A 26766-nucleotide genomic window follows, 5' to 3' on the forward strand; every position below is an offset into this window, starting at 1 on the left:
GGGATTGACTAGGATGTAGGATTAGCACAGTCTCTTACTTCAGAGCTAGTCCATTCTGTTTGCAAAACCAATTCCCATTAAAAGATTTAAAAAGCCTCATCTCACTTTCAGTAAATGTAGCGTACTGGTGGCAAGGCATCTACATATTCAGAAGATTTTTGAGATGATGGAATTCAAGATGTTCCTGCAACTCTAAGCATGTTCTATAAAAAGTGAGCTCAAACGTTTACAGCTTTTTATTACAGGTACTGGGAAAATCAAGAACATGGCACTTGTGCTACAAGAATATATACATTATTCTTATCATTTGATAAGGAATGCTTTATACATTCCTCATGCAGCAAAGTGCAACTGTGTCTCATCAGCTCTTACCTAGGTCTGACAGCACTTTTTTCTCCTGTTGAAAGAAGACTTTCAGCATTATATTCACCAAAAAAAATAATCATGACAGTATCATACAGTGCAATATGAAACAAAAAATAAGATCTTTCTGCCTAGAACTATTGCACACCTCACTGATGTTAATGTGGATTTTTCTTCCTAAACCTAAGAACAGTTATGTGCAACAAATTAGGTAAAGCTTAGCACTGTCTTATTTGGACATCCACTTTTGTTTCCAGCAAGGTGTTCTCCATACTGCAGTGTAAAGAACAAATTTCAGCGTACTGCTGAATTCCAATGAGCGTTTTAAGTTTTGCTTCATGAGCAGTCAATTGCACAGAGGGGTGGGGGTGGGGAACCATTTTTTCCATAGTGCAGAGAAGCCTTGAGAAAACATAATTCTGTAATAAACATGGTAGCATCACCCCACTTCATCTGGCATACAGAAGAGAGATTATATTGACATGAAAATTGAAATTATTTAATTGAGAAAGAAAAATCAAGGCATAACAGGGTCTACATATTGTAAAGTCGTTTCTATACTACAACAGACCCTCCAACTGCATTTCACTTCTTGTAGAACTTGTGCCATTTTACCAGATATAGCCATGATTCCAATTTTAATAAAGTAGGCAACCTTAGGCTTCAGATTCTCTCTTCTTCTTCCCATCTTCTCCTAAATCGCTGTCTTCTGACTGGCTACTGCTAAGGACTACAAATTGTCCTTCTCCACTGCTCTGGTTCGATCTGCTGGAAGCAGCTATCAACCGGCTTTGCTCCTCTAAGTCCTGATTTGAAAAGGAGGGGTTGGGAAATCAGAAAAAGAACCTTAACTTTAGAGCCATCTACAATTGAAACAGAATACCATTATTATGATTTATAAAATATCTTTTAATACTATCAATAGACAGCTTTCTGTACAGAGGGAATGAAAAGACTGAATAGGAAACCACAACATTTACATTTCAGTAGTTGGCACCATTAGAACAGCTAACACATTAACCCATTTGTACCTCCAACCCCCAAACCACAGCAGGTCAGAACAAGGGCCCTTCATCTGCAGCTCGCTCCCTGCAGCCCCATCCTCACTGCCTCGGCTCAACCCTCTCCAGCAACTGAAATTATTTTGGGCCTGTGGTAGGTGTTCCTTCAAGCACTGCTCTTGAGTCTCCCTGTAAAGATGTTTTGTGGTTTATCCCCTCAGAAGAGCTCTTTTTAAAAACTACTATACAAAATTATACAAAATCTGCACAGGCAATACTTTTAATAATTAAGATAATTCCATAACTTTCCATGAACTTGCACTAAAGAATGTGATAGTGGAGCTTGGCGTACAAAAGCGCAAAAGAAAGCAAGCAGAAAGGAAAAAAAGAATATTAAGAAATAATGATGAAATGTACCTTTTCAATTTGCTTTTGTTTATTCAGTTGTTTTTGTTGCTTCTCTTTTACTCTATCTATTTCTTTTTGCTTTTCTGATGCTTTTCGATCCTAAAGGGCAAAAACAAAGTAAGTAACAACAGCCTGAGATGTTTGATACCCTACCAACGTATACGAATTTGCTCAAAACTGTTATACCACTGTTTTGATTATTCTTCCTTTAAAGCACCGGTATGTTTGTTAAAGGTATCTAGCCAAATCCTATCCTGAATATTGTTCCACAGCACACATTTGTCTTTTTATCTCAGGTTTAAATTTTAGAAAACAAATCCCTTGCAATACACTACAACATTATGACTGCCGCGATAAGCACCTTGCAGAATATCTTCTAGTACCCATATTAGATATGCTCTCTCCCTTCCATTTACAAGTGTCCCTTGCCCCAGAAAGATTCTTACCAGTTCTGCATGTAAAGCTATCTGTTTTGCCAGTCCAACCGAGTCACAAATCTAAACACAAAACAGATTGCAAAGAGTCAAAAAGACTAATAAAAATGCCTTTAAAATTAAGCCAGAATCCTGAATTAGAGATGATGGCATACAAAAGCACTCACAGGTACTTAGACCTCCAGTTTTAACTGTTTTTCAGCACATAAACAAAACACTCTCCCACAGAAATCCCTTAGACAGCTTGAATGGATCAGACATCTTGGGATCCATGTCAGGTTCAAACCCGATACAGGTATACCCATCACCAATACCTTTTCCCCTTCATTATTCGATTCAAATATGTAGCAGACGGAAGTTTGGCGGCTCTCAACTCTCCCTCCTGAAGTTCTAAGCACAAATCCAAAAAGGCGCTTATTCTCCTGGTGTGTAGCATACAAGACTACATTGGGCAAAGGAAACTGCCAAAAAGGATCAAATATGGAGATACTAAAATTAGTTCCAAATAGTTTCTATATGAGGTTTCAATATACTTCACATTAATTACTTCAATATCATAAATGCACAACCACACCAGGAGTTACAACCTGAACAAACATGTAATTACGAAACACAAACAGCAGACTAGAAGGCAAGGATTAAATTATTCAAAAGAGGAAAATTTCTAAAAACACTCTATATAAGAGAAGGGGACCAAATTTGCAATGCAATTCAGTCTAAGTGTGAATATGCTCCTTTTGTGTTTTCTTTAAAGAGACATCATCCATACAAATCACATATGACTAAGCTTTCAATATTTGGTGCCAGGTAGAGGCACCACTTCTCCAAAACCTCTACTGCGATTAGTTCAGCTCTCCTGAATTATATAAGCAAGAAAAAAAGAACGCCACTACTACAGCTGTTATAAACTGACAGGATGAGTTTTTCCTAACCTTAAATGTACACATGTCGAATACTGAATGTGCACTCAGTGGATACATCTCACCTGTAAAAGCTTACAGCTTTGGGCAGTTTTGGACTTAATGCCACAAACGTAAAGAAAGAAAAAAGCACCACTTAAAACATCAAGACATTTTCACGTGCTTAGGATTTCCTTTCACGGTAATTAAAGTAATTCAGAGTCCCTGAAAAACTGAAGGTTTTTAAAAGAAGAAAAGATTTGTTTTCTAATTCATAGACTGTGAATTGCGCATAAAGAAAAAGAGGGGGGAACAGTTTTGAAATATGAAAAATAAGAATTAAGCTGGCCTTATCTGATACCCTAAGAAGAATTCCACTTATTTCTTTCAAATGCTTTTTTGTGAAGAATTAGAAAGAAAAAAAACCCCAAACCAGAAACTGTACAACACTCGCAATGCAATTATGCAATAAAAAAAAAAGACCCAAAACAAAACAAAAAAAACCCACACACCAAGCAAACCCTTTTGGACTTCAGAACTAACTTGACTCCGACCTTAATGTTACCTCTCTACTAAAAATATAAATGTTTACAATCAAACATGTTGTTAAAAGACAATATTCTGTTTATCTAAGGTTTTACCTCATCAAATCAGGGGCAGGGGAGTTTCAAAAGCCTATTTAACCTATTGAAATCGCTCCCCTTAACCCTGATTTGCCAGTGGCTTTCTGTCTACTTTTAAAAGTATGCATTAGTCTCCTAATTTCAGTGGAAACTTGTCATGCTGTCAGTGATTTTTGCTAGCACCTAATAATACGATTTTTAAAGTAGAAGAATTACATTGCTAGGTATTTATCTTAAAATGTAAAGTTACTTACTCGTAGTCTTGTAACTTGTGTCTGTGGATCAATTAACCTAAAAATTTGTTTTTAGAAACAAACCAGAAAATAAATTTTACCAAAGCGGAAGATCATTCTGTAAATTAACATCAGCAGAAGTCAGGATGCAAACTTACTTTAAACAGTCACAAGTGACTAATAAATGTGATTCTGTCATCCTGAAAATGTTATGGATGGCACGAGCTGCTAGTATTTGACGCATTGTTTCATAAACAACATCTGGACTTTCATCAGACTTCACCTCCATAGAGCCAAGAAATCTTACAATAAATAACTGATGAAGAATTGAATCTAAAGGCAAAGAAAAGTATTGAGAAAAGTGAATTCCATTTGGGGTTTTCCATTCAAAACCAGAGATGGACTGCAGTCAGGAAAACTCCAAACTCCTAACAACTTGGAAAGAGATTGCTGATACTTAGGAATCAGAGGCAGTTACTACACAGCAAGTCACACACCTTTTCATTTGGCTTAATGAATACAAAAGAAGCCAGGAATTGTTTTTAAAGCAGACTTTCTGACAGTAGCCTGATTTAACTCAGCTTGTCTAACATGTCACTAATGGAACTAAGCGCTCTAACACTAGTGTTAAATTAGAAGGGAGAAGCTACACATTAAAACAGAAAATTAATTTTCAAATTCTGTTTTTTATTTTGCATTGAAATAAAATTTTTGCTTTACCTTCTGTTTCAGATTTTGAGCCTCCAGATTCACCAAAAGGATTTGTGCGTCTATTAAAAAATGAAAACATTAAACCAGGAGTCAGATTACAAGAACCACTGAAAAAGAATGTAGCAGTCTCATGCTGCATCAAATAAGAATATGTAATGATTTTACAGACTTGAAATCCAGATGAGTAATGTATGATAAATCATAAATACAAGCAATTTAATCATGAGTTAAACATAGATTGCTATTATTTGAGGGCTCAATTTATGGGAAAAATATCATTGTCCTATTGCTACCATAGAGAGTTTTGTTCACATGGTATTTTTTCATGTCTGAATTAAGCCCAAGACAAGACCTTGTTGATATTTGAAAAGGTATAGTTTTAGGGGATGAACTTTCACAGAACAGCCTCAGTAGGTACAGCCAAAAGCTAGTCCTTTCAGCACTCCTTAGGAGCACTACACTTCTCATCACTGTCTCAAGCTGTTGAATTACTTACTGAAGAGAAGTCACTCAGTTTGTTTCAAATGCAGCTTTCTGAAAACACCACTGGGGTTTTACTCCTAGAGGGTCAAGAGAAATGTGGCTATTTCTGGCTCTCAAAGACAGAATTGCTATCAGTTACAATGAAAAGTGAAAATACTCTAGGCTTCCAAGTCTACATTTTTCAAAAGCAGTAAAGCAATGCTGAAAAGAGTATGGGAAGTGGGGAAATTTTATTTAAAACTTCTGAAGAGGAAAACACCCTTTCTCTTTGGCTAACTGGTAGCTGAAAAACTATTGTCAAGGGTTCAACAGACTTCAAATTAGGTTTTATAGGGGAGTAATGAAGGTGTCACCTCTCAATAGTTAGTGTTCTAAAAGCAAATTTCAGAACTGAGAGAAAAAAAAGGTCAATCTCTTTTTCAGTTACATGACATACTGACTGCCAGCTTTATTTTATCAGTGAAACCTTTTAACTAAGAGATGTCTAAAGTAATAAAATTCTTCTAGATTGAACTCTGAAGTCAAGATTGCGTTGCTACAATGTCTACATAACATGGACTCAATCAAGAATCATCCCATCAAATGTTGGCCTGTGTCAATACACTAAAGGGAAATTCTTTTTATTAGCATCTCTTATTGCTCAGACTTTTATTGTCATTTAAGATTAGACTGGAAGAGTAAACAAAAAATCTCACAGGATCTCTCAAAAGGCAAAAATAAAATTTACATATAAGTCATCAGTATCAGAAACTGAGGAAAGCCTTTTTTTTTTAAATAATTAATACTTCAAAAGTAGCATGTTGTCTATCTGTACAAACACCAGTAATGGTTAACTGAAAACACTGAGCACAACTATGTATCATTTCTGCTATGAAAAATATGATTTTCTAGAATGGAATTATAACTGATGACATGAATTTAGCTGAAGTATTAACCTTTCCACGTTGTGGAATACAGCTCAAGTCTATTTTAAATCAATATGTTCCTAAGGATATAGTTAGCCAACTGATTACCCTGCTATACCGAACAACAACAACAAACTGTCAAAAAAAAAGAAGAGTTGAATGTGTATAATTTTAACTCCTATGTATCTGTGAGGTGCAACTGAAAATTCAAATATTTTTCTAGGGGGTAGGGGGATACAACGCATTATTGTGACTAGAGTAATGTAAATTAGTTGTCAGCTTTTTGGCTTTTTTTGTGGTTGTTAAGAGCAGCTGGATCTGCAAATATGTTTTCTTAATATCAGAATTCCATACATATAGTTCCAGAAATGCAGTGCAGATTTTTAGGTTTTATTATTATTTTTGAATGGGAAGTCTGCAAAAAACCAAGTAGGAGAAAATGTTTTTATCTTTTGGGAATTGCTCTTAGACAATTTCAAGTTGTCTGTATATGAGGTTACTCTAGAAGCCTAGATCATTTTCACTCACCTTTCAGGTTAAGAAGAGTGTCATCGTATGCCATCATCACCTGGAGGCAGGGCTACCAAATTTCTCTTGAGTTTCCAAGAGGAAATAACCCAAGCTGCTGGGTGAGCAAGCAATAGGAAAGGAAAATACTTTGTGAAACCAAAACACTCAAATAAATCAAGAAATAAAAGCATTAGCTGTTAAAGGAAGAAAAGTTGCTGCTGAATAGAAAACTACACCTTGAACCTACTGCATGTAATTAAGCCAATTTTTTACAACTCTGTTTAACAATTAAAACAATTGTTTTGCTTCGCTGGCCACTGCAAATTTTGTGACATGAGTCAGGGCAAAGGCAATGTGTGTTTTGGAGCTGCAGCCTTAAACGTGGTGTTCTTGTTTGTTTGGGTTTTTTTAAATTAATAACATTAACTTTAGGATTTTTTTTCTTCCGTCTCTCTACATTCCCTACCTGCCCAACTGCCCTGAAGATTTTGCTTGACCAGGCAGATCTTCACTAACCGGAGATATTATGTCAAATTGTATGGGAGTGTCAGGGGCAACAAGTGAATTCAAAGAAAGTGCCGATAAAGCTGCTGATTCAGATCCCAGTGACCCTGTGCTGCTAGTACGAGCTGCAGGAGGACGAGATTGTCTAAAACAAAACAAAAAAATTAAAATGAAGACATCTTAGTTTCAGGTTGGTTGATAATAAATTAAACCATATGGGAGACCAATGCAATATTCCAAAACTTGGATATAAAACAAAACAAAAACTAAAAACCTAAAGAATATCAGGGTATGGTAAACAAAAATGAAGTCTACATTCCTAGTCAAACTTAAGTTAAAGTTACTACTTGCATTAATAATTGCATCAGATTGTATTGTATTTCATATGTGATTATATATTGATGTTAAAACAATCTGAGGTCTGCTTCCAGGAGTTGGGCACATTAAGAAAAATCTCATTATTAATTCATACAACAAACCAGACATATGATGCAGCCAACAGAGCTGTCTAGTCAGCTGGAAATGTGGGGTACTTGTAACAATGGATGCTAAACAATGCTAAGAGGTGAGTTCAAGAAATTTTCCTCCAGCTCATCAAAGACTTAGTTTGGAACATAGGAAGTTTTGTTTTGGGTTTTTGTTTTCTTCCTGGGACTTCATCCAGGATTCTCTTTATAGATGTGCTTTTGAAATGACCTGAAGTTCATCAGCTTACACAGTTGGCCGCATGCTCTCATGCCTCTGCTGAAAGGAAGGAGATGGAGTAACAGCCTCCAGAGCTGACTGATTTACACGTGCAGCAATTTCCTGCAATAGAGAGATGGGAAAAAATAACTGAAAACACTTTACTCAAAATAAGCTTTAAGATTTTAGTTTTATTTATATGCGATTGACAGAAGTTATAAACTCAACCCTTTGTGAGAAACTTACATTCCTAAATTTTCACTAACATAGTTGTAGTATTTTCTTCTAACTCAAAACACATTTCCTGCTGTCCACTTTCTAAATTTACATGGATGCACTTGCTTTATAATACCACGAATGTTAATAAATGCCAGCAACAGAGAGAAGTCCCAGTGATAAGTCTGACAAAATAAGCAAATGTAGCCAGGAAGAAGAAGAAAAATTTCATTTGAGAAATGCAGTCCTCAACTCCTAACTAAAAACCATGAAGATTCAGAAGTCTACACTTGAACTTTAAGAATACTTAAATGTTTCTGAAAAACTGAGACATTAACAACTATCAAGTAAGGACTATGTAACAATGTTATTTCAGCAAACAATGCATCAGTTACAGCTGAAGAATTCCATTTTAATCTTTCATTGAAATAACTAATTCTGAAATATCAGTATTTAATGTTGATGGCTTCACTTCACAGGATAAACCCAGTAACTAAAGTCCTTGAGGAAAGAGGATTTTTCAGAGGTGGAAGGTGCAGCAGACAAAACACTTTGTGCAAGCGCTGACTCAGAAAATGAGAATGACTATAAAGCCATTGGGAAGTGAGAAGGCACTAAGATCCAGGTGTAACTGTGCACCCCCTCACTGATGTAAGGGAGCTGCGCCTGTTTATGCCAGGACTAAACAGAACCTCAGCTGTCTATTTTCATAACACATGCTTTAGGTGACCGAGCTCTGCCCTAAAACCGTTTTGTTTCTTAGCTGTAGAGTTAACTTAGACAGTCAGCCAGGTACTTGTATTATCTACAAAGTTATATTTAATCCCTAAACCGAAAACTGCCATGACACACTTTCCATTTCATCTTGATCATCCAGATCATTTGGCAAGAGCTTTGTGTTACACAGCTGAATGAGGGATTCCCGTATTATTCAACAAGCTGCCTGTTGGCTGCTGTATCTACCATTCTCACCTCTGGTGATCACTGGAAAGCTTCCTTTCCAATAACCTGTTTCAGACCTCAGCAGGGACATCAAGGACTACAATTTCACTTTCAACATGGTTTATATATAGATAAATGCTCTGTTATAAAACAAGAGATTCTGTTGGGCCAATCCCCCTAATTTAGCAAGTAAAAATAACTATGTAAGTTTCTATCAATATGAATTTACTATATATATAAATGAAAACCATATAAATGACATTAATTTACCTACCCACATTCTCTACATGAAACCAATAATCGTTTTCTAACTCATCAAAAGGCAAATAACTCTTGAATGAAGTGAAAATATCTCCTTCCTACAAAATTGCTATGCTCATCTAATTCCTAAGATTGTCAGTTCCCTCTAGGAGAAATTAAAAGTATCCATCCGAATATTTGTCATATTTATTTGTAACAAAGTATAATATACAAAGTACAAATACAGGATCTTGAAGATGTCAGAAAGTTATACCAAATATAAAAGTCACACACCTTTAATGCTTTCTATATAAGCATTTAGATGAAGGAGGCAACAGGCTGTATATTTCATACCATGAAAAGCTTATCAATTAGGCATGTAGGAAGTACTCAGCTTAATTCCAATTAGATCCAGCTCATCTCTTTTTAACTTTTTGCATATCTACATCTTAAAGGTATTACAGATACTATAAACTTTAGTCAAGTTACCTCAGGGTTTTCACTTAGATATATCTGTTTAGATATGTTGTTTATGGTGCATATCCACTGAAAGACAGAGAGAGAAAAGAAAAAAGTCATTTTTTCGTAGTTTTTTTTTAACAAACTTGATTAACTACACTCCTATACCATTAGGCTATTATGTGCAAAAAGTCCAGAGAAACTTTTTATTTTCACCTCTAGAGAAAGCTGAAAAAACTAGGGAAAATATATCCCTGCTGGTTGGGTGGGGTTTTTTTTCCCATTTCCTTTCTCCATCAATATTTGCTAGAACATATAAGTTTTCTGACCTAGTATATGAATACTGACATTTCTCAGCTGGTATTCATCCATCCATGGCACAGGCAAGTAAATCTGCATCACCAGACTTAGCAGCCATTCGGTAACAGCGATCACAAGCAGCAAGCAGCTTTGGAAGCAGTCCAAAAGTAAACTATTTTACATTTCTTGATTCAACTTGTTTGCAAAGTATAAACATGTTTCCCATCATGCATCAGGGGCAGAAAACCAAAGAGTTTTTCCTCATTTCTCAACCACCTGTATCATTATGTGTTTCCTAACCTAAGATTTCCTCTATTTCCCATTCCTGACAAGCAAGTAGGAAGAAAGACCATTGCAAAAGCATGAATAGGAAGAAGGAAAAGCAGCATTTGTAAAGATGCCATTACTGCTAGCTATTTTGCTGTGGGGTTTTTTTTTCCCTTCTTCCCTTCCTTTCTTCCATAATACTGTAAAGGACTTGGCAATCAGAACTGCATTTTTTTCTCTAGGAATTAAACACAGTAATATTTTGTTGGACTTCCTGAAATCTGCCATTATAGGTAGGATATAATGAGTTAAAAGTTCACTGTTCACCACCTAGAGAACATAAAATGAGCATTCCAACTCTTGTTACGAATACATTCCTTCTGCGCAATGGAAAATCACTGGACTCTGTGCAAAGCTCCTATAAGCTTACCTCTTCATAATCTTTTTTACTCTCAGCCTGTAAGATCGAAGACCTGAAAGAGGAGAATGGCAAAGACAATTCTGTCTATTTAAAATGCCTCACAAGTACGTTCACACAGGAAACCCCATTTTCATGTTTATACATTGCACAGTAAATTAAGGACAGCTAAAGACTCTGAGTACGTGGTGAGTGCAGTCAACATTTAATTGGAGGGAATAAAAACCCATGTTTTCATTTCAATTGAAAATAGAAAAGGAACAAAATCCTACTTGTGCCCATGTAATATTTAAGTGCTCACAAAATGTAATAATACACCATTGTAAACCGATTATGGTAATTTTATTCTGAAAAAAACACTCAGCTACATTATAAAGGTGATCAACTAAAAAAAACAGGCATTACAAAGTTAAAAAGACATCCCAGATTTTGCCTTTAAATACCCCCAAAATCTATCAAGCTATAATCTGGCCAAAGGTAGACCATCTTTCCTTTCTTAATTAGTGAGTCCAGTATGACTTACAGGTAACAGTAATGTAAGAATACTTACTTTTTACCATCAAAAGATGTTATCTGAAAACAGTACCGTCTGTCTTCACAGTCCACAGCCATTACAGAACAGTTGTCTATATCCATGACAAGTCCCCCAGCTACGTCACCTCTTGCCTGGCTCATCAAATTTCCACCTTGAGTGAAGTAAAACTGTCTCTCCCAACTGGAAGATACCAGCCCTGTCTTACTGTAAGATAGAAAGAGGTTCTTAGTTCATAGATTAGGAGTTCAGCTGAGCTGTATAAATTAGAAAAAAAAAAAATTACTTGGAACAAGCCATCTGGGCACTTAAGAAAACTTTTTTGCCCCATTTAATGTTTTAGGTTAGCTTTACAGCTAAATTAGTCTCATCTGTTGGTTTTTTCATTCTAAACCTATTGCTGGGCAAAGAATACATAAAATAGTTGCTTTCTTAGATTATGTGAAACAATTTAGAATAAAAAGTACTTCAGTTTTGATGATCAGCTTTCACGGCATTGCTTTACACAATATGAGTATTCAAATTATATGCATTATCAATATAATTGATAAGACCTCTGAACTCTGCACTTACGTTGTTAAGACTAAGTTTTGAAGAACTTTGTGTTAAGCATTAACTTAGGTAAGATACATCAATTTTCCAAGGATTTTGTACCATTTAACAAGATTTCAAAAATTTTGCTTAGACCATGTCATTGGGTTTGTCCTGCTCCCCATGGAATAACAGAAGAGGAACACTCTGAAACCAAAAATCAGTAACACTTGCAGTTTAGCCTTCCTTTTTGTTCAGCTACTCTCTTCAATATTAATTGCTGCAATTTTTGTTCTACTATGGAAACTGATGCCTCATTCACTGGGTATGTTACTCTAACTGCTGTTGTAAAAGTAACCTACATGGTTTTTAAAATTCCTTGGAGTTTATTGCATAAATTAGAGAAAAAGATCTGAGCGTAACAACTACTTTTTAGTAACTATTAAAATCAGCTGCTAGACTAACAGCTCCCTCCAGTGGACAAAAGAGCACCTCATGAAATAGAGAAGGCTGTTAAAAGTGTATTTCGGTTAACAGAGAATGTTTTGCCTTGTGTATCTCAAGCTTGTTGTATTTTATTAGTGACTTGACTCCCAAAGCTTTAACAGACACTTATATAACAATCCTGACAGCTGCAATCTTGTGGTTTTCTGATTACAACCCAGTGAAACTACACTCTCCTAAATTTTAATTTTTATTTTTGATGGGAAAATTCAGGCAAAATTATGACTAAAATCAAGATAACTATGCTTTGCACCTGAATGAGGCTATGTCAGTGTAACCACGAAATTGATGCTAATTAACTGAAGGAGTGCAGAGAAAGAAACAGAATAGTTCCTATGTGACTTACTCAACTAAGTTCATAAAATCAGCATAGCTAACTTCAGAAAAATATTGCATATGTTTTAGCTTTCCTTTCTCAACATTAAATATTCTGGAATTTTAAAGTGACAAGTTAGTCTTACTTTCTTGCATTGAGATAGCCAGCTTTCCGTGTTAGATTTCTGTGAACAGGAAATTTTGTAGTATCAGGATCAGGCAAGTACAGTGGATCACTAGCTACTTCCAAGTCCTCTATAGTTTGTTGCATATTTTCTACTTCACACTCCATTTCCCTGCGAACACTACAAAGGTAAAAAAATGTGTTATTAACAAAGATAATTTATTAATAAGTAGAAACAGAAAAATAATTGTCTTGATAATAGTTCAAAATTTGACAAAAGCAACTTACTTCTGCACACTTGTGCCAATGTTGGTCAAAAATTCTTCCAACTGCTCAGTAAGGTTTTCTGAACCCATTTTAAAAAAACTTATCTTAAAAAAAAAAACAGGAGGAAAAGGGAGAATTTAGTAATTAATAAAAGTACAGTAACAATTAACAGATGAAACCATAAGAGGTTAGTTTCTCAGAGAAATGTGTTTTCATCCCTCATGCCCCCAAAGCCCAGTTCTTCCACACCCTTGACTGAAAATGGTAGTGATGCGACTTTGATGACTATCTCATCTCAGAATAGCTGCCACAGGAAAGTTTAACTGCCTACACATGACTTTCTAACAAGGTACACTTCCACATGGACTTGCACGCATGAAGGTTTTAATCAGCTATTTCCATTAATGATCCAGTGGAAAAAGTACCCAGCAATGAAAACTTAGGCAGAGCATTAAATTTAGCCATTTGGGTTCTGGGGTAGAATATGACCTTTATATTTGGCACCCAGACTTTCCTAAAAGATTCTCCTATGGGAGTAGGCCATGTCAAGATGAGATTCATATACTGAGTGGGAAATGACTAGTGCTGCTGCTGACAGCATTCATGGCAGCAGCCATGACAGCTCTAGGGATTAGGATGGGGTATGTCTTTTTCTCCAGTTCCTCCCTTGGATTACAAAAGAGGTCTTGCAATGGATTTCAGTGCATCAACCTTCATGAAGTACTTTTGCATCTCCTTTTAGCCCTACAGCTTTCAGAATCTGGAATTACCTGAGCTTGCATGTATCCTAGCAAGGGTTCTAGCATAGCAATTTTCTTTTTGTACTGAAGAGTATTTAATGCACAGAAATAATGCATCATAGTCTGATGCTGTTTCTTCCTTGAAGTATATACATCTTCTGTAACTTCAGCCTTGATCTAAAGAGACACAGACAGGGGGAGGGGGAAAACAGAATGTTTGAGACTTGGTATTCATCACATGCCTTCTAGGCAGCTTTATAGCCAGCATGGAAAAACAACACAACAATGTTCTACCCTCTATCATCAGCAATTGCGTATTTTACCCTACCACCATTCTGCTTCTCTAACTTACATGAGACACATGGAAAACAAATACAGCATTCTTTTCTCCCTGGAAAGTGTGGTTATTTCTTTACAAAAATATATTTAATATAGTGTCACAACCTTAATCGTAGAGCAATCTGGTATTACAAGGCAGGCATGTATTGGGGAAAGCTGCTTTTCTGTTCTGAAGCAAACTGCCTAGACTGCTAAAAACCATCAAACTTCAGGTGCAATCTACCATACATTGTTTTCCATCATGAATATATATATTAGATTAAAATAATTTATCTCCTCTAAAAATCTTAATATTAAGTATTTTAGTTTACAAACCTTTTCATTTTCCCTTCTTTTTGATAACCGACTGTATCTGGTAATGGCAGCATCATGGTCTAAGCAATCAAGAGAGAATTTATGATTATTTTGATAAATTAATGACTTCAAAAACAAGAGCAGAAAACCGTTTATATCACCTCATGTTGCATAGCCAGCTGAATGCAAAATTCTATGTTATTAAAACCTTTAAGAATTATTCTTGCCTGTTTATAATTACTTCACTGCCACAAATACTTGGGCTGAAGAAAAATTCTAACCAGATGCAAATACGGCCAAATTGTTACAAATTTCCCTAAACATCTAATATTCTTCAAAGACAGAAACTTTCTATAAGTAGAAACAACTTTCCATTGTGAAAACCTGTATCTGATCTTTTTTGCTTCTAAAGCAATGAAGCAATTTACACTGAGAAGAGCAGAATCTTTACTTAATCCTTACTTAAAGAGTGTGCTCTCCATGAGGATATAGTAGAGCTAGCTAAAAAAAGTAACTTCTGACAGTGGGGAAGAGAACTATCAAACTAGTTTTAGGGAGGTAAATTTGTTTATTAATCCAGGCCTGACTTTAAAAAGTGAGCTAGCACCTTACTACTTTTAGTAATCTTGGTAGCATAATCCTAAATTACTTAATAATTATATATCCATTTAAAGTATTGTATAAAAGACTAATACTGTCAATTTGCCTTAGCGCTTTGCTACACAAACCAGAGATTTACAAGTGAACGAAGGAAAACTGGTGCCTAAGTATCGCTGAAAAAAATCACAGCTTAATTAGTTGCTTTAAGCCTTGCAAATATCTTTACTGAGTAAACAATCTACAATAATACTGTTGTCTTGTAATATCTATAACATTAAGTATTTTACACTTACCATTGCTTGCAATTTGGAAAACTTCTTTTAGAGTTAATATCTCTACAAAACAACATATCACAAGTTAAATAAGTTGTTATTAACATAATATTTATATATTAAGGTTTCTCATGCAATGTTTCACCAATGAACAGTTGCAGTTCACACCTAGTACCATACTGAGTTAGTTACCAGCACAGGCACTATGTGGCCAGCGAAGTCTGCTCCTTCTTAGGGCCTGAGCATTGTTTATGTGACTGTCCGGCTTACCAGAAAAGATACTGTACTGGACTGTACTATGGTAAGGAGGAACTTCTTGTCAAAAGACTTTAAAAGACATTGTCAATACAAATGCATCACCTATAGCTCTGGTCTGAGCTCTGGTCTGAGTTGGAGAAGTGGAAGCACAGGAGTCGGGGAAGTATCACTGGATCAAAGGAAAGCCCCAAACACATTGTGATTCCTCCTACCTAAAATTAGTCATGTTCTACATGGTAATTTGGTCTCACTGTGTCAGGAAACTGGAAAGAGTACAATACTTAGCACCTGTTCTGATCCTGCTTGTGGGTTTGTGTCATATTACAACACAAACAAGCAGAGCACTACATTCCACTTTATGGTAAAACAAAGACAAAAAAAGCACGCAAAAGCTTTACAGAATGTGCATATGAAGTCCATAGAGAAGTACAGTGTCATTAAAGACTACATCAGTTGGTGGTTAACAACTTCCAGTGGGAAAACTGAATTTGCGATTATTGCCTCAGGGGTGCTTCTTCAGTAAATATTAACAGGAGGTCTTCCAGGTTCTGAGGAGTAATATTAGCCTTAAGATACTCATGTTCCCTTGCACAAACAGCATAATCTATTTAATCCACAATTTTGCAACAAACTATTGCCAAAAAATTATTTTCCAAGATTCATAAAGAGCTAGAAGACTTAAGGAAGAGCTGTAATTTTTATTCCAATTTAGACTTAAAACATTTTTATGTTAGGTATACCCACTCTAGGAGGTTCACATTAGGGATTTAAGTTATTTTGGTTTTAACTCTTATCATTTATATTTGAAGCCCATTTGCCACACCAGTATATTCACTCGAGTTAAATCAGACACATTATGTATTATTTTAGACCTGGCAGAATAAGATACAACTGTTATGAAAATAAGAAGTTGGAAGCATCTTATGCCTGCACGTAAGAAGCCACCTGTATTACCACCTTTGAAGACCCACCTTCCTAGTTCTTAATAAGTACAGCTTGGGCACTTTGCTTTTTGAGTTTAGTCCAGACATTATATTGATGTCATGGTATTATAATATACACAAATATTTCCTGAACATGCAAATTACCTTAAGATTATTCCTTCCTAATGTTTACAGTAACTGCAAAATCTTAATCTTGAATAGAAGTGCTTCCATAAGTAATATTTTTGTTGAAACAGTAATAACATTAAGTTCTTCAACTGCAATACCCTCATGAAATAACTTACTTTTTTAAAAAAAATTGGGAGGTGCATGCTTTTGAGAGCTGAAAAATAAGTGACATATTCTATTTAGTGAAACTAGAGCTATGGAGAGTAAATGCTACATATTTGTTGCTGCTGCTGCTAAAAACAGTATTTGTTCGAGTGCTCTACCTTTCAGATCCCTTTCTTTAAACTGGGTAATAGGAAACATCATTGCATCCGCAAGTTGAGTTGAAAGTACTGCATGGCAAGAGCTGAGCTGTAAGACAAAAGAAAGAAGGAAATTTTAGGAAAACAGTGTTGAGATAAACAAAATAAAACAAAACAAAACAAAACCAAGTTGACATCAATTTCACTCAAAGATGACATGTACAACTCAAACATAATTTTGCACATTCGTTTTTTTGCAGCTATTCTTTTCTACATTCCTGATCTCATCGCTAGCTGTTTATAGAAGACCATTGGAGTTTAGTATTTGTCCCTGCTTTTCCAACTTCATTCCAAGCTACTGGATCATGTCAGAAGATGCTCTCATACGTTCTGATGACTAGTCAATTTATTTCTCCAGTTTCCCTCCAGCTACATCACAGCCCATCTTTCATAGGTTACAGAAGTAGACAAATGCGTTCTTCCTCCCAAAATGCTGTTTACATAGTGTTAAAAGTGAGGAGAGAGATCACAGAAAAAATCCTAATTCAGATCTTAATGGTGCTAAGTTGTCTTTCAGAAGAGTTGGTGTGTGTTGCTGGTACAGAGAGCAGGAGGTTGCTTTGTCAGTCAGGTACCTGAAATAATGCAATACAAATACCCACAAGAAAAACAGTTTCTAACTGCCATTCTGTAATGTTTTGTGGCTGTATCTACAGTAAGTTAAACTACATTCTTTCTCAACAATGTATCCTCACTTTGTTGAATTGATTCTTTATCTTCAGGTTATGTAACTTTAAATACATGCTGCAATATACAAGTAAGCGTTACCTTATTGACAAATGAAAGCCATTTCTGTACCTCCTATCTCAAAAAAGGCTGGAATAATTAAGCAAGTTAAAGTCTCTACATGACAACATTAGCAAAGTAAGTGAAACAAATACAAGTACTTGCCTCATCTATCACTTTTGCAAATTGCTGTAAAGTGGAAGTCATAACTTCATCGTCTCCCCCTAGTGGAAAACGCTAAAAGAAAATAACAGGAGGCATGTTTGCAGTGTCTTCTGCCACTCACAGAACTAAAATAATTGTTTCTATTAATGTACTGGGTATTCTGTTATTTTAAAATATTACTCAGTTAAGATATAATGAAGTGCTTCTTTATCGTCCTGTGAAGAAGGAATACTTTTTTGGGGAAAAAAGTAATAAACAATTCTCATTTTAAAATTCTAATTAGTAGATTTTATAAATTAATAGATTTTATTTAAAAAATCAGGAAAGATGCGGAATTGACATCTATGAAGATTTTTATCCAGCTCTCCAAATTAGTTTAAAATTATCAGAAATTAATAAATATTTGGTGTTCATCTTAAACTTCTAGCTCTTAAGTTATGTGATTATGTAAAATTTTTAAACCATTCAAAAGAGTTTGCTTCTATAATGCCTTGATGGAGGCAGAGTATGACCAAAATGGTCACACGTGAAAAAAGAAATAATCCAGTTAAAACTTTATTTGTGTACTTCTAAGCTAATCTCCTGACTGGGAAAAAAGCAGTCCAAAGGAGACAAACCAGAAAAATAAGTTAAAAGGGCCAATGCTAATTTAATTCTTCTTTTAATTTGCAGCAGCTATACAGGAAACACTTGGAAATATAAAAAAGAAAAAAACAACAACAATTTCTTTCTTAAAAACTTTGAGCACCTCTTTCCAACTTGTTAGGTTCCCCCTCCTTCTTCTCAATGAATGTAACAAAGTGTAATTGAAATAAGGTTATTTTGATATCCGTAACTGCTAATGAATGATAATATCATGCTCTAATAGATTCTTCTAATCTGAAGCTAGTTCTTTTCATTTTGATTCTCCAAAAGCTATGTTTTTGCTAGAAAACAGCAGAAACAGTGCAGTTCATTGAAGAGCTGTGTCATTAAAGTCAATCGGGTACTGCATCAACAATGTTAAAACAATTCAAATGACAGCATTGCAGCTACTACTAAAAAAGAGCACAAATAATTTCATTCCTGCTACAATCTGGACGGTGCACAGACATTGTATGCAGCACTTCCAGTCTGTCATTAGGAGTATATGACTTTTTTTAAAAAAAAGGACACTCTAAATCTCTGTCTTCCTCCATGTCTTCCGAATGGGACTGCTGTAGGCAAGAATATGCAAAATTAAAACACTTAACAGCGAACAGGTTTATAAAACAAAAACAACCCCCCACCACAACCCTAAGCAACCCTCAAAACACTGATCCAAAAGTAAAATATTCCAGAACTTACTAATATTCATCATGGTAAGAGAAACTGGATTCTTGTTTAGATGGAAGAACTAACAGGAAGGCAGTAGATTCTTTTGGCAAAGATTCGACCCACCACCTACAGCAGTTCTGGGCCAAACCTAAATACATTCTACATTGTGCTCTGGGAGATAAAAGACTACAAAAATATGTAATCCTGGCCACACAAAGACAACAATGATTTACACAGTACCTGTTTCTCATATTCCTTCAGAAGTTTTGAAGTCAGATGAGTTGCTGCACTTAATTCATTCTGATTTAAAAAAAAAGTCAACAAAACCCCAAGCTTGTTACTTTTTAATTAATATTTTAAAAATCACATATATGAAGAGGAAACTATTACAGACATGGAACTTAAAATCTGACTACAGATTTTCAGAAAACCTAAGCATCCCGCCCTTCCATTTCTCTAACTGTATTGAGAGTTACAGGTTACCAGTGTTCACAAATACCAAGTTCACAGCCTGTACTATGTGCACTGATTTCTCTATTTTTCATGTTATGCAGGGCATATTTGCATTTAATTATTTCAATTTAGCTGCCCTCATTAATGAGTGTTAGGAATTTTTTACCTGTGAAGGAATGAAAAGATTACAATGAACCCCAGTACTACCTGGCTACAAACTGCTTTGTACACAGGCAGGACCTAATTAGCAGATTCATGGTATGGAACAACTTCATCTCTCATGATGCAGTTGAAGGAGAAAGAATAGAAATTAAAAGCTAACTAGAAAGGCAGTAAAATAAAACTACTTAGCTGCAAACCTACAACAAACACACTAGTCATTAAAGCAAAAAATGACAGTAAAATAAAAATATGAAAAGCAAGAGTAACAAATCAGTAAAAAAGTCAAACAGCTCACGTATATGCAGGTTAAAAATACAGCCATAAACTCAATTGTTCAGAAAAACACACGAAATAGCTTCTGCCTTTGACATAAAATTGCAGTTACTTATAGATGATGAGTGAAAGATGGATATATTGTGGGTAAAAAATAATCTCCATCTTTGTACATACTATTATACACACTAAAAGCATGATGGGAAACATTTTAGAAACACTTGGGAAATACAATAAAACTACTAGAAGACCAGGAAATCTTTTCACTTGTCATAAGAAATTCTCTTGCAAAAGAAATCCCAAGAATTTAGTCTTTACCACCCCCTAACATACAGAAAAACAATAATTTAATTCTTATTTTATTTCACTTCTGCATTGAAAAAATGTGGAAGTTTAAAGAAAAAATACCGCTTCTCATAATTTGAAAAAAAAAACAAGACAGGAAATGTGGTTCAAAAGCTTTATAAGGCATTCAAGAATTTAATTAACATTACCTGTGCATCATATATTCTGTGCATGGCTTGAAATAACTGATTGATGTAATTGGAAATTGCAGTAGCATCTTCTTCAAATACTCCCAGCAAAGACCGGGTCTGTAAAAGTGAAACAACCAAACATGTCAAGTTAGCAACGTAGTATTTTAATGTAACAGAATTTCAGAGTTAAATAGCATTGTTTCAGGTTTCATTACTGGAAAGATTATAAACTCTCCAACACTGTTTCCAGGAATGATACATGTTGCATGCCAGAGAATGTTAAAAGTTATCCACGCTCATCCTCACACCTTCTGTCAACCTCTCTCCAGATAAATACATTTTCAAAAAGGAAAGGACCAAGGGAGATGGATAAGTGTATAAAAAAAAGTTGTAGCTGTAGGCAACTCCTGGACTCAGTATGGTACATCCCTATGGAAAAGGGCAAAGATGACTGGCCTCAAATAGCATGCCAGGCATACACATTTCTTCTGCAGTGAGATCAGAACAAAGGCTGTGGCATTATGGTACCCTCCATCCTGCATGAAGACAGCTGCTGGCTGTGCTTGGACCTATAATTCACCTGGGCAATAAGAGTCAATTCTGTGATCAAAAGGCTGAGGAACTAAAAGCCAAACCAAAACAGTGCAACCTACATCTTGTTGTCCCTAAGATAAATGTTTCTTCCCCTCACCACTCCCCCATGAAAGGGAGTGAAAAGATCTGTCCTTTTTGTCCTTACCCCAGCTTGTCAGTCAGTCTGTTCCTTAGCCGGTGTCACCCACAAGCTTGATGACCATGCATCCCATTGCACTGCCTGCATCACTGATGAAGGGGCTTAACAGTATTGACCTCAAAATCAACCTCTTTATCACTGTCCACCTATTAAGACTTCAAAACACTTATCTTTAACTATTTAAGCCCAACTACCCAGCCAGTTTTTCCACCCAGGTCACCTCTCCATTTAGCCAGAAGGGTGTTACCACAGACCATGTCAGAGCCCTTGCCTAAGTCAAAGTGAATGACATCCACGGCTCTTCCCTGTGATGAAATGACTGACTCTGAATGAAAAGGCAATCAGGTTGCTCAGGCATAATTTGCCTTTAAGAGTAAATGAGATGCTGACTCAGTGTTCTTGCAAGCTTTTTGCACTTGAAAGCAATGTTACTCCTCAACAGGAGGATATCAAGTAGCTTCCTTCCACCAAGACAAAAACCAAGAAGAGGGAAGAGCAGAGGATATACCTATAACTCTGCACAGGCTACATTTGCTTTTCCTAATCTAAAATGTTGGTTGGTATGCTTGGGTGTAGAACAGGAACATCGCTTGCAAGAATCCACAGAATAAACCCTTTACCTCTAGTAATGTTTTAGCAAGAGGACTGTGCTTTGTTTTTAGGTTTACACTAAAATTAATGTCCAGATAGTAAATAGAAAGAATAGTAAGTATATAACTGTTTTTTCCCAAAAATTATGGTTGTTAAACACTTGAAATCAGAAATTCTGTTTCTTAGTCTTCCCTAGGCTAAATAACTGTGGCTTTGTCAAAGAGGAAGGGAAGGAACTTACGGGACCTGAGAAAAGAATGAAAGACTGACACTACAAGTCTGGACACTGGGCAAACCCCTCTGATGAGATTAGCAAAAAGCACTCAGTCACACGGCATGTGAATTGTGGGGGTTTTATTATTAGGAGTTCTTGTGATGTCAAAGACTTATCTTGAAATTACTTAGACTTTAGTCCATTTCCCATTGAAGCATGCAGGTCTTTTTCAGCTACTTTGCTGTTTTTCTGCTTTTAATGATAATCGAGTACATATTAAACCTACATAAAGTATATTATTTGACCATTCTTTTGACATGAAATTCTTTTATTGAACTTGAATTAGATGTCTGGTTTTCTCACAAATATGATCATATCATATAATGCGTACAAGACAAAAAATATAATCAAACAGCATAATCAACACAATAAATCGCTTTAATGGTGGTTCTAGTTTATAAAACAAGTGGAAAAGGAAGGTGGAGGCAGAAAGAGTTGGAGGAGAACTCAAATGTTTGCCAGGTGTGGCAACGTGTTGTGTCATCCAAAAAGCTGTGGCTCTCCCATTAAAGGAGACATACATGAAAGAATGCTAAACTAAAAATTACATAGTACCATAGCCACTGAATTACAGACTCACGATGTTTAAATTTGAACATTAATAAACCTAAACATAAATACACCTGAACTTGTAATTTTAAAGGAATATCATGTAAATTTTCCGGATTATGCTTACTCCTTAAAACTGAACACTGTAGAATAAAAGCATTCTTATGTTTTATTGTGAAAATATCAGTTATTGATGTCCAGACTTCAGACTGACCTTTTATGATATTGATGGAAAGAAAATAACCTGAAACTGTAAACAAGTTATGGCAGACTATTGCTTAGCAAGAAGTCAGAGGAACTGTTTACTCATGTTTCTAGTAAAACTTTGCATCACTTTGCATGTTCTTTAAGATGCTTCCATCCCGTATATATGAGCAGGTACACTAGAAACTATCAGTGATAAGCTGCACAAAGAAACCACCTAGTTAGAAGTCAGTGAATTGTTCAGCATTTAATGTCATCATATGTACGGTACTGTAAGCGACACAAGATACACCCTGTCTTGGCTTTTTTATTGTGCAATGCTTTGGGAATGCAAATAAGTCTGAGCAGAAATTCTCTCTAAACATATATATAATCACTGAGTATGTATGTAATATATGTCCTAAGTTTAAATATTAACTGCAGTGCTTTGAACAGCAAAAGACACTATAAACTTGGCATTTGATTTAAATCTAAAAAAACAGTGGTTAGATTTTTATCGTGCAGCAAGAGGAAATGAATGGGTTTCGCCATTTTAGAAAAGCCTTTCCTTCCCTCAGATGTAGAATAAGTTTGATATAATGTTTATATACCTAAAGTTAGCAGCTGAAACATGTCAAAAGGTGCAAAACTCCAGTCCATAGTTCAGCACTAAACAACAACCTACGCTGATGATCTTTTTCAATATTCCACCATGACCACATTGATCAGAAAGTCATGGCAACTCCTAAGGAAAGCAAGGTTTCCTCTTTCTTCAAGCAAGATTTGCTTCAGTTTTCATTGCACTGCTTTTAAAATAACAGAAATGAAATCATGTAATAGAAGACTACAGAGTCCAAGTTATGTTCAGCACATCAAACTCATTGGACTGAGTTAGGCTTTGCTAGTCTGTCTCACAAATACCCTCAAATGAAAGATTCTAAAACTTATAATTATGTTCCAATATGGAGCTTTTTTACAAGGGATTCCCAAATGACATTCCAGTCTTAAGTGCTTGGGAAAAAAACACCCTATATTTTATTTTTTAGGGATCCTAAGTTTAACGCACATTTGATGTTTCCTATAAATATGAATAGTTCTGACTTCCATGTACTGAGAACAACCTTCAAGAGAGAATTTTGTTAAACTATTATTATAAGACTTTCAGAAATTTTTCCTCTTCAGGAAAGTACATCAGGTTTGGCTCCGGGCCAGAGACCATGTTCCAGGCTAGATCTCATCTAACATCTAGTATCTGAGCTATGCGGGGTGTTGTCCTTTTGCAAGCAATTATATGTTTTCTTCATGGCCTTACTCTGTTGCCTTTCCGAAATTGTCCCTCCACTTGACGTAGATTTGTTAAAATGGTTGTAATTTTAGGGGTTATAATTCTCCTATTAAGCAAGTCAAAGTTTCTCATCCTGTGGTTGAGGAACCAAAAGTACCAATGCATATGCTATTACAATATAGGATGTCTTGCTCATCTAAATAAACAACGCAGCAAAACAAAGATCTTAATGCAAAAGTCTGCAATAAAAGAAAATATACTCTAAGCTTTTTTTCTTGTCTAGGAAGACCAGTACAAAGTACTTGCTGCCTGCAAGAGAAACCAGTGCAATTGAATAAAGTGCTTCCTGCCTAATAGTAGCGTGAAAGAAATGCCAATGAAATATACGGCATCAACATCAAAAGTCAAGCAGCAGAAATGTAAGTGAAGAAATCAGAGCAACTAAAGGCCCCTCAGCACCATGGGTTTCCCACCTACTCACAGCATCAACAACCGCCACGATAACCTACCCAATAACTGCTTTTCATACGTATCTATTAAACCTTAAGGAGTTTAGAGTAAAATACAAAAGGTAAGAAAAATCGTCTTGAGAAGTGAAGACGGGTTTTGCCAACGCGAGGTCTCCAGAATAAGTCATGAATGTAACTGCGGGGGTGGGGGAGTGGGGTGACAATACGAGCTACGGCCCTGGCGCCCCAGGCTGAAGCACAGTCCCTCTGGGAAAACATTACCGAGTGCGCTGCTCTACGAACAGCTCGCTCGCCCGCCCGCAGGACGCCGGAGGAGGCGCCGCGAAGACCGGGGCGAGCCCTGGCCTGGGGCGCTGCCGAAGCTGCCAGCCCGAGCGCCGCGACTCCCGGCCCGAGCCCCCGCCGGCCCCACGGGCGCGGAGGGTGGGAAGGCACCCGGCCCCGCACGCAGCGCCTCTGCCCCGCACGGGGAGGGCCCCCCGTCCCTGCCCTGCCACCGAGGCTCTCCAACGAGGGGGGACGGAGCGGGGAGCGGATCAGAGCTAGGCCCAGCACCCGCCGGCTGAGCGCGGTCTGGCCTTCGCCCACCGGGCTGCCTCCCTCACCTGGGGGCTGTCTTCCAGCGTCTCCTCGATAGGGAGCTTGTCGATGCCGGGCATGGCGGCCGCCGGAGCGGGTTCTGCTCAGCGCCGCTGCAGCTCCCGCGCCGCGCCGCGCCCCACCGCACCGCAACGCGCCTCAGCCGGCGAGGCCCTCCCGTTCCCTCCCTCCCGTCACAACACAGCCACAACCGCCCCCGCCCCGCTTCGCGCCGGATGTCCCGCCCCACGCCAGCTCCCGCTTGGCCTTCCTATTGGGTCTCCTACCCAGCCCGCCCAGCTTGTTATTGGTGAGCGGGTCCACCTATTTGCTGACAGGCGCGCGCGGGGCGGTTGGCGTCGCGAGGTGCGTGGGCGGGCGCCTGCTCGTGCTCAGTCGTTCAGAGGAGGAAGCCGCGCGTCCCCGCCAGGCCCCATCCCGTCCCTCAGGGGAGAGAGCCCCGCGTCCCCGCCGGGCCAGCGGCACCCCCTCCTCCCTGCCGGCAACGTGAGGAGCGGAGAAGAGGGGCCCTTTGGCGGCCAGGTCGGCTGCCGCTGCGTCGGGCCGCCCCCAGCCCAGGGAGGGGAGTGGGGGCAGGCGGGGTACTCCCGCCCTTAAGTGTCCGTCCGTCGGTGCCGCCGGCAGGTGGTGCCTGTCAAGCGAAGTTACTGAGGGAAAAACGAGAAAACTTTTTATCTTTTCGCGTTTGCAGTTACACGCTGAGCGTTACAAATCGCCATGTGTGCCTAGCCCTGTTTGTTCCGGCTGTCGCTGTATCCTCAGAACAGGCAAACCCACAGTGGCATGAATGCTGTTGTGGCCCTGTCACGATGGAAGCATCTCTTGCGCTCTTTTGGTGTTACCTGGTGCACCCATTTTGAGAAGTCTCGTTCTTATCCCTGTCATGTCAGTCTCCACCACCCACTAGGGCTTTTATCAAGAAAGTATTTCTATCCCTACCTACCGAGTATTTTTTGTTACCAAGTGATAACTCCAGCTGAGGATCTGGTGTTCCTGCCTGTCTTTTTAAAAAACAAACTCATTGCTGACCACAATTTTTCCCCTCGAGAAGCAAGAGTATAATTGGTCCTAATGGACCCCCTGCTTCCTTGGACTGGATCAGCTTGGTGCTGTAGGTTGGTGGCCAATTTTAAATGCTGAAAACTGCTGTGAGGGGTCACTGGAATTGAACCAGATTGTTGTGCACTGTTTAAAAAAGACCATATTCTTGAATTGCCCTCTGTGATTAGTGTGTTTTGACCAAAGTTATCCTACTCTAAATTATTCCTGCATGTTAAGCAACTTGTATTTTAAGAGTAGGTTTCTTAGGAGGTGTTGATTATGTACAAACTGCTGATCAAGAATATCCATCTAAATTTTCGTTCATTTAAAAACAGATTAAAATATACTCAGTGTCAAACAAGAGGTTGCATAGAATTCTCACTCTTGAAACAGAAGCAAAACCCAAAGTGCACAGCATATTTGAATTTGTAAACTGGTTCATCTCCAAAATTGATGGTATTTCATTTCTGCATTTTAATAGATTATTTTAGGTACACTTCCTATTACAGCTTACAAATTTTTTTTAAAAAGGTTGTTCCCTTGCTGATTTTGCCTTTTTGGGGCCAGGAGAATTTACTATAAAACCAGATTAGAAAGTACACAAAGTCAGCCAGCAGAGTAAATTATTAACTATTGTGTATTTTTGCTATGGAGACCTTTCTTTATGTTGTACCAGATCATGTTTTACCTTTAAAAGCA

The 26766-nt window shown here is 37.3% G+C and overlaps 1 protein-coding gene across 2 annotated transcripts; it reads right to left on the reverse strand.

Annotated features, from left to right (window-relative positions):
- Window positions 1-221: 221 nt before the first annotated feature.
- APPL1 (adaptor protein, phosphotyrosine interacting with PH domain and leucine zipper 1) lies at window positions 222-25229 on the reverse strand. Of its 2 annotated transcripts, XM_075096141.1 has the most exons (22): window positions 25032-25229; window positions 20360-20458; window positions 19218-19277; window positions 17682-17753; window positions 16752-16839; window positions 15140-15181; window positions 14268-14326; window positions 13644-13790; window positions 12895-12977; window positions 12629-12787; window positions 11151-11339; window positions 10613-10655; window positions 9646-9702; window positions 7790-7881; window positions 7037-7219; window positions 4682-4731; window positions 4120-4294; window positions 3983-4019; window positions 2521-2667; window positions 2219-2269; window positions 1782-1871; window positions 222-1169 (listed from the first exon to the last, which is right to left on the reverse strand). In XM_075096141.1, exons 1-22 carry the CDS (start codon window positions 25083-25085, stop codon window positions 1020-1022), a joined length of 2127 nt encoding a protein of 708 aa, XP_074952242.1. In that variant the 5' UTR covers window positions 25086-25229; the 3' UTR covers window positions 222-1019. The 2 variants fall into 2 exon arrangements, with proteins under 2 accessions (XP_074952242.1, XP_074952243.1); XM_075096142.1 differs by lacking the exon at window positions 19218-19277 and having other exon boundaries at window positions 25032-25203.
- Window positions 25230-26766: the final 1537 nt, after the last annotated feature.

The sequence above is a fragment of the Phalacrocorax aristotelis genome, chromosome 6 (assembly GCF_949628215.1).
Source record: "Phalacrocorax aristotelis chromosome 6, bGulAri2.1, whole genome shotgun sequence".
NCBI classification, from domain to species: Eukaryota; Metazoa; Chordata; class Aves; order Suliformes; family Phalacrocoracidae; genus Phalacrocorax; species Phalacrocorax aristotelis.

What these genes read in the sequence shown, in the direction of transcription:
- APPL1 (XM_075096141.1), bottom strand. Translation starts at nt 25,085, where the DNA reads ATGCCCGGCATCGACAAGCTCCCTATCGAGGAGACGCTGGAAGACAGC. An exon ending in ACAGAATATATGATGCACAG is followed by an intron (nt 19,278 to 20,359) that starts GTAATGTTAATT and finishes TTTTTAAATCAG; the next exon opens with AATGAATTAAGTGCAGCAAC. An exon ending in TTTCCAAATTGCAAGCAATG is followed by an intron (nt 14,327 to 15,139) that starts GTAAGTGTAAAA and finishes TTGATTGCTTAG; the next exon opens with ACCATGATGCTGCCATTACC.